Source organism: Fusarium graminearum, chromosome 1 (genome assembly GCF_000240135.3).
Source record: "Fusarium graminearum PH-1 chromosome 1, whole genome shotgun sequence".
NCBI lineage: Eukaryota > Fungi > Ascomycota > Sordariomycetes > Hypocreales > Nectriaceae > Fusarium > Fusarium graminearum.
In genome coordinates this window covers 5,130,402-5,141,309 of record NC_026474.1, presented here as the reverse complement: position 1 = coordinate 5,141,309, position 10,908 = coordinate 5,130,402, and the positions used below count along the sequence as shown (strand labels likewise).

Below are 10,908 nucleotides of genomic sequence, written 5' to 3'. Positions count from 1 at the left end.
CTCCTTCATTTGCCTCTATATATCTATTCTGGGATGTACTTCTTCAGCCCCCTTAGTCGCTCCTTGGCCTGCTCCAAAATATCATCATTCTTACACACAGCAAATCGGATATAATCCTCCGCCAAGTGTGCATTAACCGGGGTATAGAACTCTGTCGGTGGGATGGCCGCAACACCAATCTCCTGGATCAAAAACCATGCCAGCTTGAAGTCTCGTGGGCGGCTGGCTACGTGAGGAGGAAAGGGGTAGTCTTCTGGCAGCTTGACCTTGGCCATGTTGACGAGCAAAAAGTAACCACCCTCGGGGTATGTCACGGGCAATTCCAGTTCCTCGAATACCTCCTTGAGTCGATCTATCTTGCCCTTCATCTCCTTGATTGTCTCATCCCAGAAGCCATTCTTGCCGGCCTGCTCGAAACCGATGGCGGAGGCTTCTTGGAAAGGGGCGGGCGTGGAGAAACAGATTCGAGTGTGAGCAGCAGTCACGTACTGGATGAGTTCTTGGGGTCCAATCAACCAGCCTGTGATGTGTAAGCATGAATTGTTTTCTCTAGTGAGGGACGAATGAACGCACCGACACGCCAACCTGTAGCATAAAAGTTCTTTCCAGCAGATCCAACAGTGAGCGTCAACTTTTCCACTTCAGGAGAAAGGTTGGCGATGCGAGTAAATGGGACATAGTAGAGTTTGTCGTAAACTTCATCGGAGAGAATAATGACCTGGTGCTTGACAGCAAGGTCTGCAATACCTTGGAGCTCCTCTTTGGAAAAGACCTTGCCGACAGGGTTGTCTGCTGAGGGTCAGCGCTGAGGTGAGCATGATTCATCGGTGCTACTCACGGGGAGTGTTGATGACAATCATCTTAGTGCGGGGTGTGAAGGCTTTCTCAAGCTCCTCAAAGTCGATTGTCCAGTCTGCAGCGGAAGAATTCTTGGTGGCTCCGGTCTTGGGAGGATGTAGAGGTACATAGACGACCTTACCACCGGGCATCTGAATGTTGCTAATGTACCTAAACTGAAATTAGAGAATGCTCTGGTGTGAGATTGAGAGAACTTACTGGTCAAAGAACGGCTCAAAGACGATAACCTCATCACCGGCTTCAATAAAACCCATGAAAGCACTCAACATGCCCTCATTAGCACCCGTAGTGATGATAATCTCAGTTTCAGGGTCCAGCTGACGTCCCCAAGATGGAGAGTACGCATCCGCCAAAGCCTGTCTCAACCGCGGCCGTCCCTTGGCAGGAGCATACTGATTGCACTCAACACGATCCAAAGCCTCCTTGGCAGCGTTTAGAATAAAGTCAGGGGGGTTATATCCAAAGAAACCCTGACCCAAGTTCACAATGGGCTGGATGGGTGAAGATGCAGCGGCCTCATTGATCATGGACCTGTTCGGCCGAGTTAGGAGCCACAATTTCGACACAATGATAGAAGGACCTTACCAAACATCTTTCTTTTGGCCCTGAACCCGACCTGCAGGTTGTAGTTTTTGAGTCTGATTGCTCATGATTCTGACACTGCTCGAGAATTGTCTTGAGGAGTGAAGAGGGATAACAGTTCTTCGGAGCGTAGTACGGAGCATTAGCTGGGAGGAGGGGCGGCTCGGGGTTAATATGGAGCGCAACATCAACATCAACGGAGGCCCTTTTCCGTGTTAGTCCAATCGGGATATTCGTAGGAAGACTCTCGGAGGTTGCTCACACTTGAAACTATCAGCAAAGGCGAATCAGATCTTCTTCTTTTCTCTTGGTTTAGTTATTTCTTTTGACAGGTCGTAGAGGTTGCGACATGGCCGCGACCGGAGAGAATACTGTGATGACTAATGTTACAAAAGTGTCGTGCTGCTGATCGCGTCATTACCTAGCTCCAATCACGAGCATTGAAGTTAGGGTTGTTCTGTCGGGATTGGTTCGACAACTTACATGCCTTGAAACAATGTCAATCAAGGCTTGGCTCCCGGCAGTTAACAAGATATATTTCGGGTTTCTTCCCGATAATAACCTATTTCACCCATCCCATGGCCAGTATTTCGTTACCTAGCCAGACCAGAGATTCGAAAACCAAACATATACAATGCCTAAATTAGATTACTGGTGAGAGCATGAGACGAAACATTCATAAGTCTTGGCCTAAATCCCTGGGTCATTGTTTTTTCGTAGCCTAGAGTTCAAAGCCTAGCACATTATCTAATCGCTTAACCTATGACTACTAACCCATTCATTTCGCTAGACACAACAAGCTGGCCCATATCCTCATCGATCTACCTGTCCGACTCTACCAGAACTCAACAGTACGAGTTCCCTCGGGTACCTCCAAGTCCATCTGTTCCTTGGGCGCGTCCTGAGTGCTTCGCGCTTCCATCATCTCAACCGTCAACTTCACAAGCTCCGGGGCAGTGATTCTGTTCTTGTGATCCCACTCAAGAAGGCGCAACAGAATTCGGACAATTTCATGGCCAGGATTCAACCTGTCCAAGTTGCGAGCGTGGGTGGCGCATATCCGTGGATACATCCGCTCCTCCTTTTTGTAGAAATGGGGAGACTGGCCCATCATGCCCAGCAACGAAATGCCAAGAGCCCAGATGTCGTCGCTCTTTCCGGCGTGCCCATGATGCCTCTAGATGTAGGGTGACCAGTACGAGTGCGTTCCGTGAGGTCTCTTATGGTGGTGCATGTGGTTGATCGACATGATCTCTGCACAATCGGCGACAACGACTTGCACAGGATCCCATGTACGGATGAGGATGTTTCGCGGTTTGAGGTCTCCGTGGAAGCGGTTCAGTCCGTGGAGGTATTCAACGGCCTGCGAAACTTGAAGCATGACCTGCAGAGCATTCTTTCTTGTTAAGCCTTCGGAATGGTTGTTATTTATGTCCTGCAAGCTTCCACCGGAGCAGAGCTCGATAACAAGAATGTTGGCAGGAGGATTATCTTCCTCTTCAAAGTATTCGATATACTTGACAATGTTGGGCTGTTACGTAGTCAGTCGCCAGTACAGAAGAGTGTGAGAAAGTAGTAAAAAGCTCACATGATTGAGGCTTCTCAGGATTCTGGCCTCCTTGCGCAAGTGCTTAACTGCACCGGGAGAGGTTTTACCAGCATGGACATTTCCAGTTTGGCGATCAAGAACTTTGTAAACACGCGCGTAGCCTCCTTGGCCCAGGTAACATCCGCGGGTGTAATGACAATCAGGGAATTCAGGGTCTCGGATCGCTGAAAGCCGCCTGTCCTCGTCTGTCCAGGCTGGTGAGTTCGCCATGTTGACAGGCCGTTGAAGTGAAGGGGGAAAAGGATGAGAGAGAAATAAAGTGAACGACTGGTTAGCTGAAGAAAATAGGAATTTACGCTTATGCCCAAGCCCGGCAAGGTAATGCAGTGATACCAAGTGCCCGACAGTGTTGCGCAGTGGCACTGACGGATATGTTTGAAGTTGTTATTGGCTGCCTGTTGGCAGTTTGTGACACAAATTCTACGCCCGGGCTGTTTAGGCTGTCAGTGTCAGTCAGTGTCAGTTTCAACTTTGTTGCCCAGGCCAAGCAATACCTCGTGGTCGTCGTGTCCCAAAATACCAATTGTGGGAAGGAAGGAAAGAACGGGAAGTCTGGATATATTAGAGAATTCAGCAGCTGAAAGCACCTAATAGACGAAATCATGCAATAATCATGTCGTTTTAGATTAGAATACTTAGCCAGTTATTATGAAGCCTGAAAGCTCAGCAATCAATCTTTCTATTACCCCCCTACTTATAGGGACGGATCTCAGGTGAGACGGACCTCTGTTTATCTAAAGGAAGTCGCATGCCGTTAAGCATACTCAACCAACTTGCACAGTTCGTTAGCACTTTGGTATAACTCCCCACCGCATCAATCACCAAATATCCGAGTGCTTTGATTCGCATAAAACACAAGCAAGTAGGTACCTATCCACGAGACGCAGTTGAGGTTATCTTGTTCCATCTTCGCTCACCCCCTGGGATCTCCGCAAGGGTGTTTATCTTCGAACAGTGGAGGGCTGCGCACCGTTTGTTTTCATAATACTGTAGGTTTTTATACTCAGGTAGCGCTGGGATAGTTCTACCTTGAATTTAATACTACATAAGGCCATTTTCATTCCTCATGAGGCCTATTCATTCCATCCATATCGCTCCATGTGCCTTTAACCACATCCGAGTAGCATTGCATAATACGAACTGCACCTGTCCCACCAACGCCGTCCAATGAGCCCAATAAAAACAATTGTCGCAATACAAGGGTATCTATGTATAAAATCCAGGGTTGTGCCGTTTGGCAACAGCCCAGGACTACTCGTCACGACGTGCGAGGGTACGGACGTTCTTCAAGATATTATCCAGGAACTTCATCGATTCGCTTCCAGGAACGTCGGGGAAATCGTGTGGTTGAAAAGGAATGGCTTGCTCCGCTGATACGGTCTGGGACATATTCCCCGGCTTCGTGTTGGTAAGTGCAAGCTTGCCATCCCGAGCAGACGAAGCCATCTGCTCTTGTGTAGCTACAGGCGTCACTGGACCACCCTGATGCACAGGTAAACGCTGACTTGAACGATCTTGTTCCGGCACACGCTTTTGTGGCGGAGCAGCTTGTTCTCTAGATGTCGAGGCAGGCATGAAACCCGGCAGTCGGGGAACCGGTATGGGCGTCTCGGAGATCTTAGCGCCAAGTGGCTGTCGGCCTGGATTATGCGTCACCGATGGCGAGTGTTGTGTGCCTTGCACTTTTCGCGCCGACTTGGGCTCAACGGGTGAGCCCTTGTTCAAAGGCTGTTGCAGAGCCGATTGACCAGCAGTAGCGGCTGCAGTATTCGATGTCGATGTCGGTGTCATCGCCGCCAAATAGTTCGCTGGTAATGGCACTGGCGACTGTTTGGGCGGTATCTGGATTGGCTGTTCAGCCGGCCCATCCTTCCTATCGAGAATTCCAGGTACTTACCTTATACGGCTTAAAGACTGTCGCAGTCTTAACTTTGCTGTTTTGGTTAGGGGTTTGGGTAGCCTCCTGAGGCCCTTGTTGAGCGTTCGGCTGAGGTTGCTGACGTTGTTGGGGATGCTCCTGCGCTTGTGCCTGTATCGGGGGCATATACTGTGGTTTGAGAGCTGGGCGAGGAAATTGACCAGAGGTCTGATGTGTCAGCATTGGTGATGGCGCCGGCACTCCGTTCACGAATGTCTGTTGTCTGAATTCATGCCCGCTGGGAGGCATCTGCGAAGAAGACGGTGCTTGCGGTGGAACTGCAGACGGCCGTTGATATGTAGAGCCGTGGGCGCTGTAGTTATGACTGCTTGGTTGACCTCTCAGGAAGGCGTCCTGGTTGGCCATAATGTGCGCCCTCATGTTGCCTTCATATCCATTGGTGAAGCCTCTCCAAGTAGCATATGGTGTTCGGTATTTGCTTGAGTCCCTGGGAAAGAATTAACAGGGCCCGCGTTACACGGGGATCTACCACACAAACCTATTGTAGTTGACCTGGAAGAAGGGATACTTCTGGTAAATTGACGGATGTACCTGCCAAGATGCTTTCATTTGATGATTCTGCTGCTGGGCAGGATGAGCCTGCTGGTAGGGTGCCGGTGCTTGGTATGGAGCTTGATGGGCACCGTGATGAGGATGGATTGCACCAGCAGCAGGTGCAAGCACAGGGGGAGGGTGGGAAACGCTAGCCACCCCTGGCCACTGCGTGTGCTGAGGGTGTGCAGGTGCATTCATAGGACTGTGTATTCTAGGAGTGCTTCCAGGCGGCGTGTAAGCTGGAGACGATCTGACCTCGAACCTCTGAGCAGAGTATGGGGGGTGAGGAGGCTGATGTCCTGGAGGTGCTGGCTGCGCATATGATGGGTACTGCGCGGGATGATGTTGATGTGGAGTAGGTAAAGAAGCAGCCGGTACAAACCTCTGCGTGGTGAAGCTGCCCATGGCAGGCATATTGCTCTCGGCAGGTATTCGTGGTTTATACACATATGGTCTCTCCATTCGCCCAGCATTATAAGGAGTCGCATGCTGGTAGGGCTGTTGCTGAGCGTAGGCCGGCACTTGCCTTGGCGGTCTTGCTGGCTTGACTGGCTTAGGAACCGTAGAGAGGAAATTGCCTTGAGGGTTGTGACGCTGCTTGGCAAGATCTTCGGTGAATTGTGCGCGAGCATCGGTTGATGTCTTGGGCAAGTAATGCCAAATTTGGTTGGGCTTGGAAAAGTCAATGCTGACCTGTTCCTTATTTGAAGCGGGATGAAGCTGGAACTCGGCCCATGTGTAGCCTTCAACGAACGGATCGTCTTTCTGAGGCTTTCCGTCGTGAAGTCGTTTGGTCTTCAGCTTCTCCTTGGCCTTTTGTGATGAGGGCATGGGAATAGCATTTGCTGATGCCTTTGGAAGTCGGTAATCAGCTGCATCAGGTACCAGCAACCATTTCCATTGAACCTCGAGGCGATCACTATAAAAAACAGTTAGCTTGGTCTCTGATAATTCTTCTTGATGCAGAAGTCGCCCGTACCCGTTGGGTAAAATGTCAACGAGGAGTATTTGCTCGTTAGCCCTGTTCTCAATCACAACACCAGCAAAAATGTCACCCTTGTGGTATTGGAACTGGCAGGTCTCGCCTGACTGGACCTTTGAAGCTGCTGTTTGGATGCGCGCATCCGTCTCCAACAGTTCTCCGTCGAGTTTCTTATCACGTTTAGTTCGATGGAATCGACAACTAAACTCGAAAGCTTGCTCCTTGTACTCAGTACCGTCTTCGCCAAAAACGGGCACTTCTTCTTCCTCGACAAAAACGCCAGCCGCCGCCGCACATGTTGCATGGTACGCTCGGGCACACTTCTTCTGGGAGCACTGGAAGCATGCGCCCCGTTTTGAACGGCAGTAGAGGCACTTGAGGTCCAGTCGGTCTCTGTGGATCTCCGACACATTGACAACAGTTTCCTGATTGTCAATAGTTTCGATATATGTCTCTGGCAGGTAATGCGCACAAAGACGATGCGCCTTTCTACCATCATCTGTGGGCAACAGCTCTGCTGACGGTGTATCGTTGGGGCAGAGACAGCAAGGGGGCTCGGCCTTGGCCCTGAGGCGAAGCCTGATCTTCTTGACCTTGACCTTGCCGCTCTTGTCACCGGGTCCACGCTTTCGTTTGCGACGAGATTCCTTAAACTTGACGCCTGAGGCAGACGGTGGTGTCGGCATTCCAGACTGCTCGTCGTCGTCATCTTCCTCATCCTCCTCCTCCTCTTCGGTTTCTTCATATTCGGTTTCCTCACCACGCAGCTTGCGTTCGATCTCGTACACATTCACCCAGACGCTGTCCTGAGCTTGAGCGCATTCACACTTTTTAGCAATCTTGCCAATTTCGAGCCAGGAGTCCAACGCAAAATTGACGGCCTCGGCACAGTTGTAGCCAAGGTTATAGCCTGAATGGTATCCGTATGGGTATGTGACGACAAACTCTCCAGGATACGACACGACTTTGTTGACGGTGATATTGTAGTGTGATTTCAAGTGCTGTGGGGAAATGAGGAATCCCTTGTGTCGGAGGAACTGATCACAGGATTTTGCTTCCGTGGGCCAAATGTTCTTCATCGCAGCCTCGAAACGACGAGCATCAGCTTGGGAGATGCTGTACCACTGCTTTGGTGCGCCGAAGTGAAGAAAGTTGATACTGTAGAGATCGACATCTTCAAGATGCCATGCGAACGTCGCTTTCCACATGCCCAAGTATAGATAGGCCGTATTGACTCCTGGGACCTTGGTGCCCAGAACATCCAAAAGATTGGGAAGCTTATTCAGGTTCCACTCCTCGGTCGTCTCGTCAAAGAGCGTGCCCATCAAATCCGCGCCATAAAGAGGGGGCGCATACGTAAGGGTTTTCCAGTATGCCCTCTCAAGCTCCTCACATCGTTCAGGTGTGTATTCGGACGTGTCCATCTTGTAATCCCAGTCCTTGAATGCAGCTTCGTCGATCATAGCAGATCCCTCTCGGCGACTGTACTTACGACGAGCCGAGACGGTCTGGGTTTTGGTCTTGGCTGGTCGAGAGATGCCCATACGGCCAACCCTGGGCTCATAGTCATCCTCAACCTCCTCGCCTGGATCTAGCTCGACAGACTCGACGGGCTTATCTTCTACCTCAGCTGCATCAGGCTTGGGAGAGACCGGGGTCATAGGTCGGTCCTCTGCGTCTTCTGCTGGCTCTGGGTTGGCTCGCCTTCCTCTGCCGCCTCTCTTGGCTGGCCGTCCTCTGCCCCTCTTCTTCGGAACTGAAGGATCGACGGGTTTGGGTGCAGGTGCTGCCGCTCGTGTTCGTGGTTTTGGCTTTTCGGCGTTGGCGCGTCGCTCGCCACGTCTGGCCGGGGGTTGGTGTTCGCTCTGATCACAGAGTTGACGCCACTGTGGAAGGTTGTAAGATCGACCGTGTAGAATGTTGACTTGGCGGTAAGTGCCGTTGGAGCCCATGATCTCTTGCTTGATCGGTTCGCGAACTCTAACCTGTTTGACGAGGTCGTCAAGTTTGGGGAGATCATCTTTCCATTCTTGCGGCGGGATAATCTTGATGATACCAGACTTCATACCATAGCTGTCGACGGCTTCCATCTATAATGGGCGTTAGCAGAGGAGAGTAAAGGGCGTGCAAGTGACATACGAAGCGTTTAAAGTCTCTGAACTGGTGCATGGTTGGCTTGAAGATGGGAACAGCACCAGACCAGTGGTCTGGCAGCACCTCTCCAATGTCATCATCACTGGGCTTGCTCTTGTCTTCATCACTGGTGGTTTTATCGCCAGGGTCCGCCGGCTGCAGAGGGTCGCTGAAAATAGGCTCGTCCTCGAGGTCGCTTAATTCAGAATCCGAGCCATCTGACTTGGCCGTGTTGTTGCTATCGGGAGGCGAATGCAAGAAGGCCGGGTCGGTTTTGGCGGTCGCAGTATTATTGGGATTGCTATCGGCTGGTGCAGTTGCGACAACAGGATCGCGAGAATCCAGGGCACTGACATTAGCATTGGCGGCGACAGCGCCAGCGTCGATCGACTTTGACGTCGACTCCGACATGGTGGGCGATCACGTCGCAATCGGCGACGGTGCCATTGAAGGAATAAATCCGAATTTTGTGTCGCTTATCGCTACGGCGTACGGCGCGCGATTGAAGATATCGATGGGATGATTATAGTATGATTTGTTGTGCGGCCGAGTTTGCGCTGAGAGTAAACGATCGAAAAAGAGTGCAGACAGGCAGAGGCAGGCTCAGGCTTGGGCTTGGGAAGGTGGTATAGTGGGTGAGAACCTGAAACTGGAGACGGGAGGTACAGCGCAGTATCGAAGTTGGTGGTCAGAAGGGCATGATGTGGAGAAATTGTTAACAGACGAATAGACTCGCTCGCTTAAAGGTATACCGCCACCTTGAGCCTAGTGGGAGGTACCTGTAAGGGAGGTAGCGTGCTAAGGCTGCAACCCGTGTTCCCCTGTAAAATGCAGGCGGAAGAAACAGGGCAGGGAGGTACCTAAAAAAGGGTCACTAAAAAACATGATTCGATTTCGGAGGTTTCCATCATCATGGCAAAAATGGCCCCCTTTTGATAGAGAAATCAGTTACTTTGGAAATAGGCGTAAGCAGGGCGACATATTCAATTATTTATATCAATGTATTCTTTGATATATCTTTGTAGATGTTTCGGTGACTAGCAACACCATGGAATGTTTGATGCAGAATATATGGATGCAAAGCTTCAAATAAAAATACAACATGCGAGTGGCTGTCGGCGGAATTTAAAGATGTTAATCTGATGCAGCTTGATTAGATTGATAAGAATGCTTGTCTTCTGGAACCTTGAGCCGAAAAGCTAGGGGCAGTGTCTTGTCCTTCCGAGGTGACGCAAACCTACTGGGTACCGGATGATAAAGGTTCAACGACTCGACTAGACCCTGTTCTGCGGCCAACCTTTATTTGTTTCTTTATATTGGAGCCCCAAATCAGCGTCTCATGTTAATGTTAGGTAGTGCCTATCTGCGACTTGACAGACTGGTTATTCTCGTCGTTGTCTATCTCACCTTGATCAACCAGAGTACGTATCCCATGGATCTCAATAATTATGGTGCCCTATCATCTGTGGACTACTACAGATACCCAGTCCCTGTTGACCAGGCGGGGCAGTTGTTACTAGCACAGCTGCATAGGTGTATTATACTGCCAGCAGTCAGTAGTCAGTCGAATATCCCTCTTGCCGACATGACAACGCACAAGAGCATGTAGGTGATAGGACTCTTGTTTGAACTAGAGTTGCTTCAAACCCTATCAAATAGGTTGTTTGTCGAGCAGTGACTCGTTCAAGTCGGCAATGGCAGAATTCTAGTGGATCTCAAACGGGTGACAGCATGTAAGTGCATATGACAAGCCTTGACATGTTCTATAAACATCCCTCTATCGACAGCCCTCATAGAGATACACACGAAGTACCATAGATAATATGTCTCTATATATCACAAAGAAATTATACAGTTGGGAGAAGAGGGATATGTGCAGGTTACAACCCACGTTGAACAAAGTAGACTCTCGGTCAACAACAGGGGTCGTCACTTCTCGTTTTTCTCCAACATGTTCCGTTGAATGAATTTTTATCAAAGATAGCTAGCCATGATACTATCTGGCTTCATGCTATGTTTTTTAAAAGTGTTAACTCCGTGGTCTCGTATTTTATTGCTCAGTGACAGACTTGTCGTCGACTGTTGGGCGTAACCACACTAACATTTGTCTCGGTACAGAACCACAACCTTGTTATGAACGATTGCGGCTTTTTATAATATCATATCAATAGGTAAGCCCTCAATCTTACGCGCCTCAAAGAGAAATCAACTTCCTTTGGTGACTCTATTTGTTCTTATCATTGCCTTAGTAATCGCTTTACCTCTGGAGGA

At 49.9% G+C, this 10,908-nt stretch overlaps 3 protein-coding genes across 3 annotated transcripts; all 3 read right to left on the bottom strand.

Moving 5' to 3' along the window:
- Positions 1 to 23: 23 nt before the first annotated feature.
- On the bottom strand, positions 24 to 1,508 carry FGSG_01560 (uncharacterized protein; the record flags this gene model as incomplete). Its single annotated transcript, XM_011319070.1, has 5 exons — positions 24 to 520; positions 574 to 789; positions 839 to 1,008; positions 1,057 to 1,389; positions 1,444 to 1,508. The coding sequence occupies 5 exons, from the start codon at positions 1,506 to 1,508 to the stop codon at positions 24 to 26; spliced, it is 1,281 nt and encodes a 426-aa protein (XP_011317372.1).
- A 767-nt stretch (positions 1,509 to 2,275) lies between these two features.
- On the bottom strand, positions 2,276 to 3,259 carry FGSG_01559 (uncharacterized protein; the record flags this gene model as incomplete). Its single annotated transcript, XM_011319069.1, has 3 exons — positions 2,276 to 2,615; positions 2,688 to 2,971; positions 3,029 to 3,259. 3 exons carry the CDS (start codon positions 3,257 to 3,259, stop codon positions 2,276 to 2,278), a joined length of 855 nt encoding a protein of 284 aa, XP_011317371.1.
- A 1,041-nt stretch (positions 3,260 to 4,300) lies between these two features.
- FGSG_01558 (uncharacterized protein) lies at positions 4,301 to 9,048 on the bottom strand (the record flags this gene model as incomplete). Its single annotated transcript, XM_011319068.1, has 5 exons — positions 4,301 to 4,891; positions 4,947 to 5,415; positions 5,467 to 6,441; positions 6,502 to 8,594; positions 8,644 to 9,048. 5 exons carry the CDS (start codon positions 9,046 to 9,048, stop codon positions 4,301 to 4,303), a joined length of 4,533 nt encoding a protein of 1,510 aa, XP_011317370.1.
- Positions 9,049 to 10,908: the final 1,860 nt, after the last annotated feature.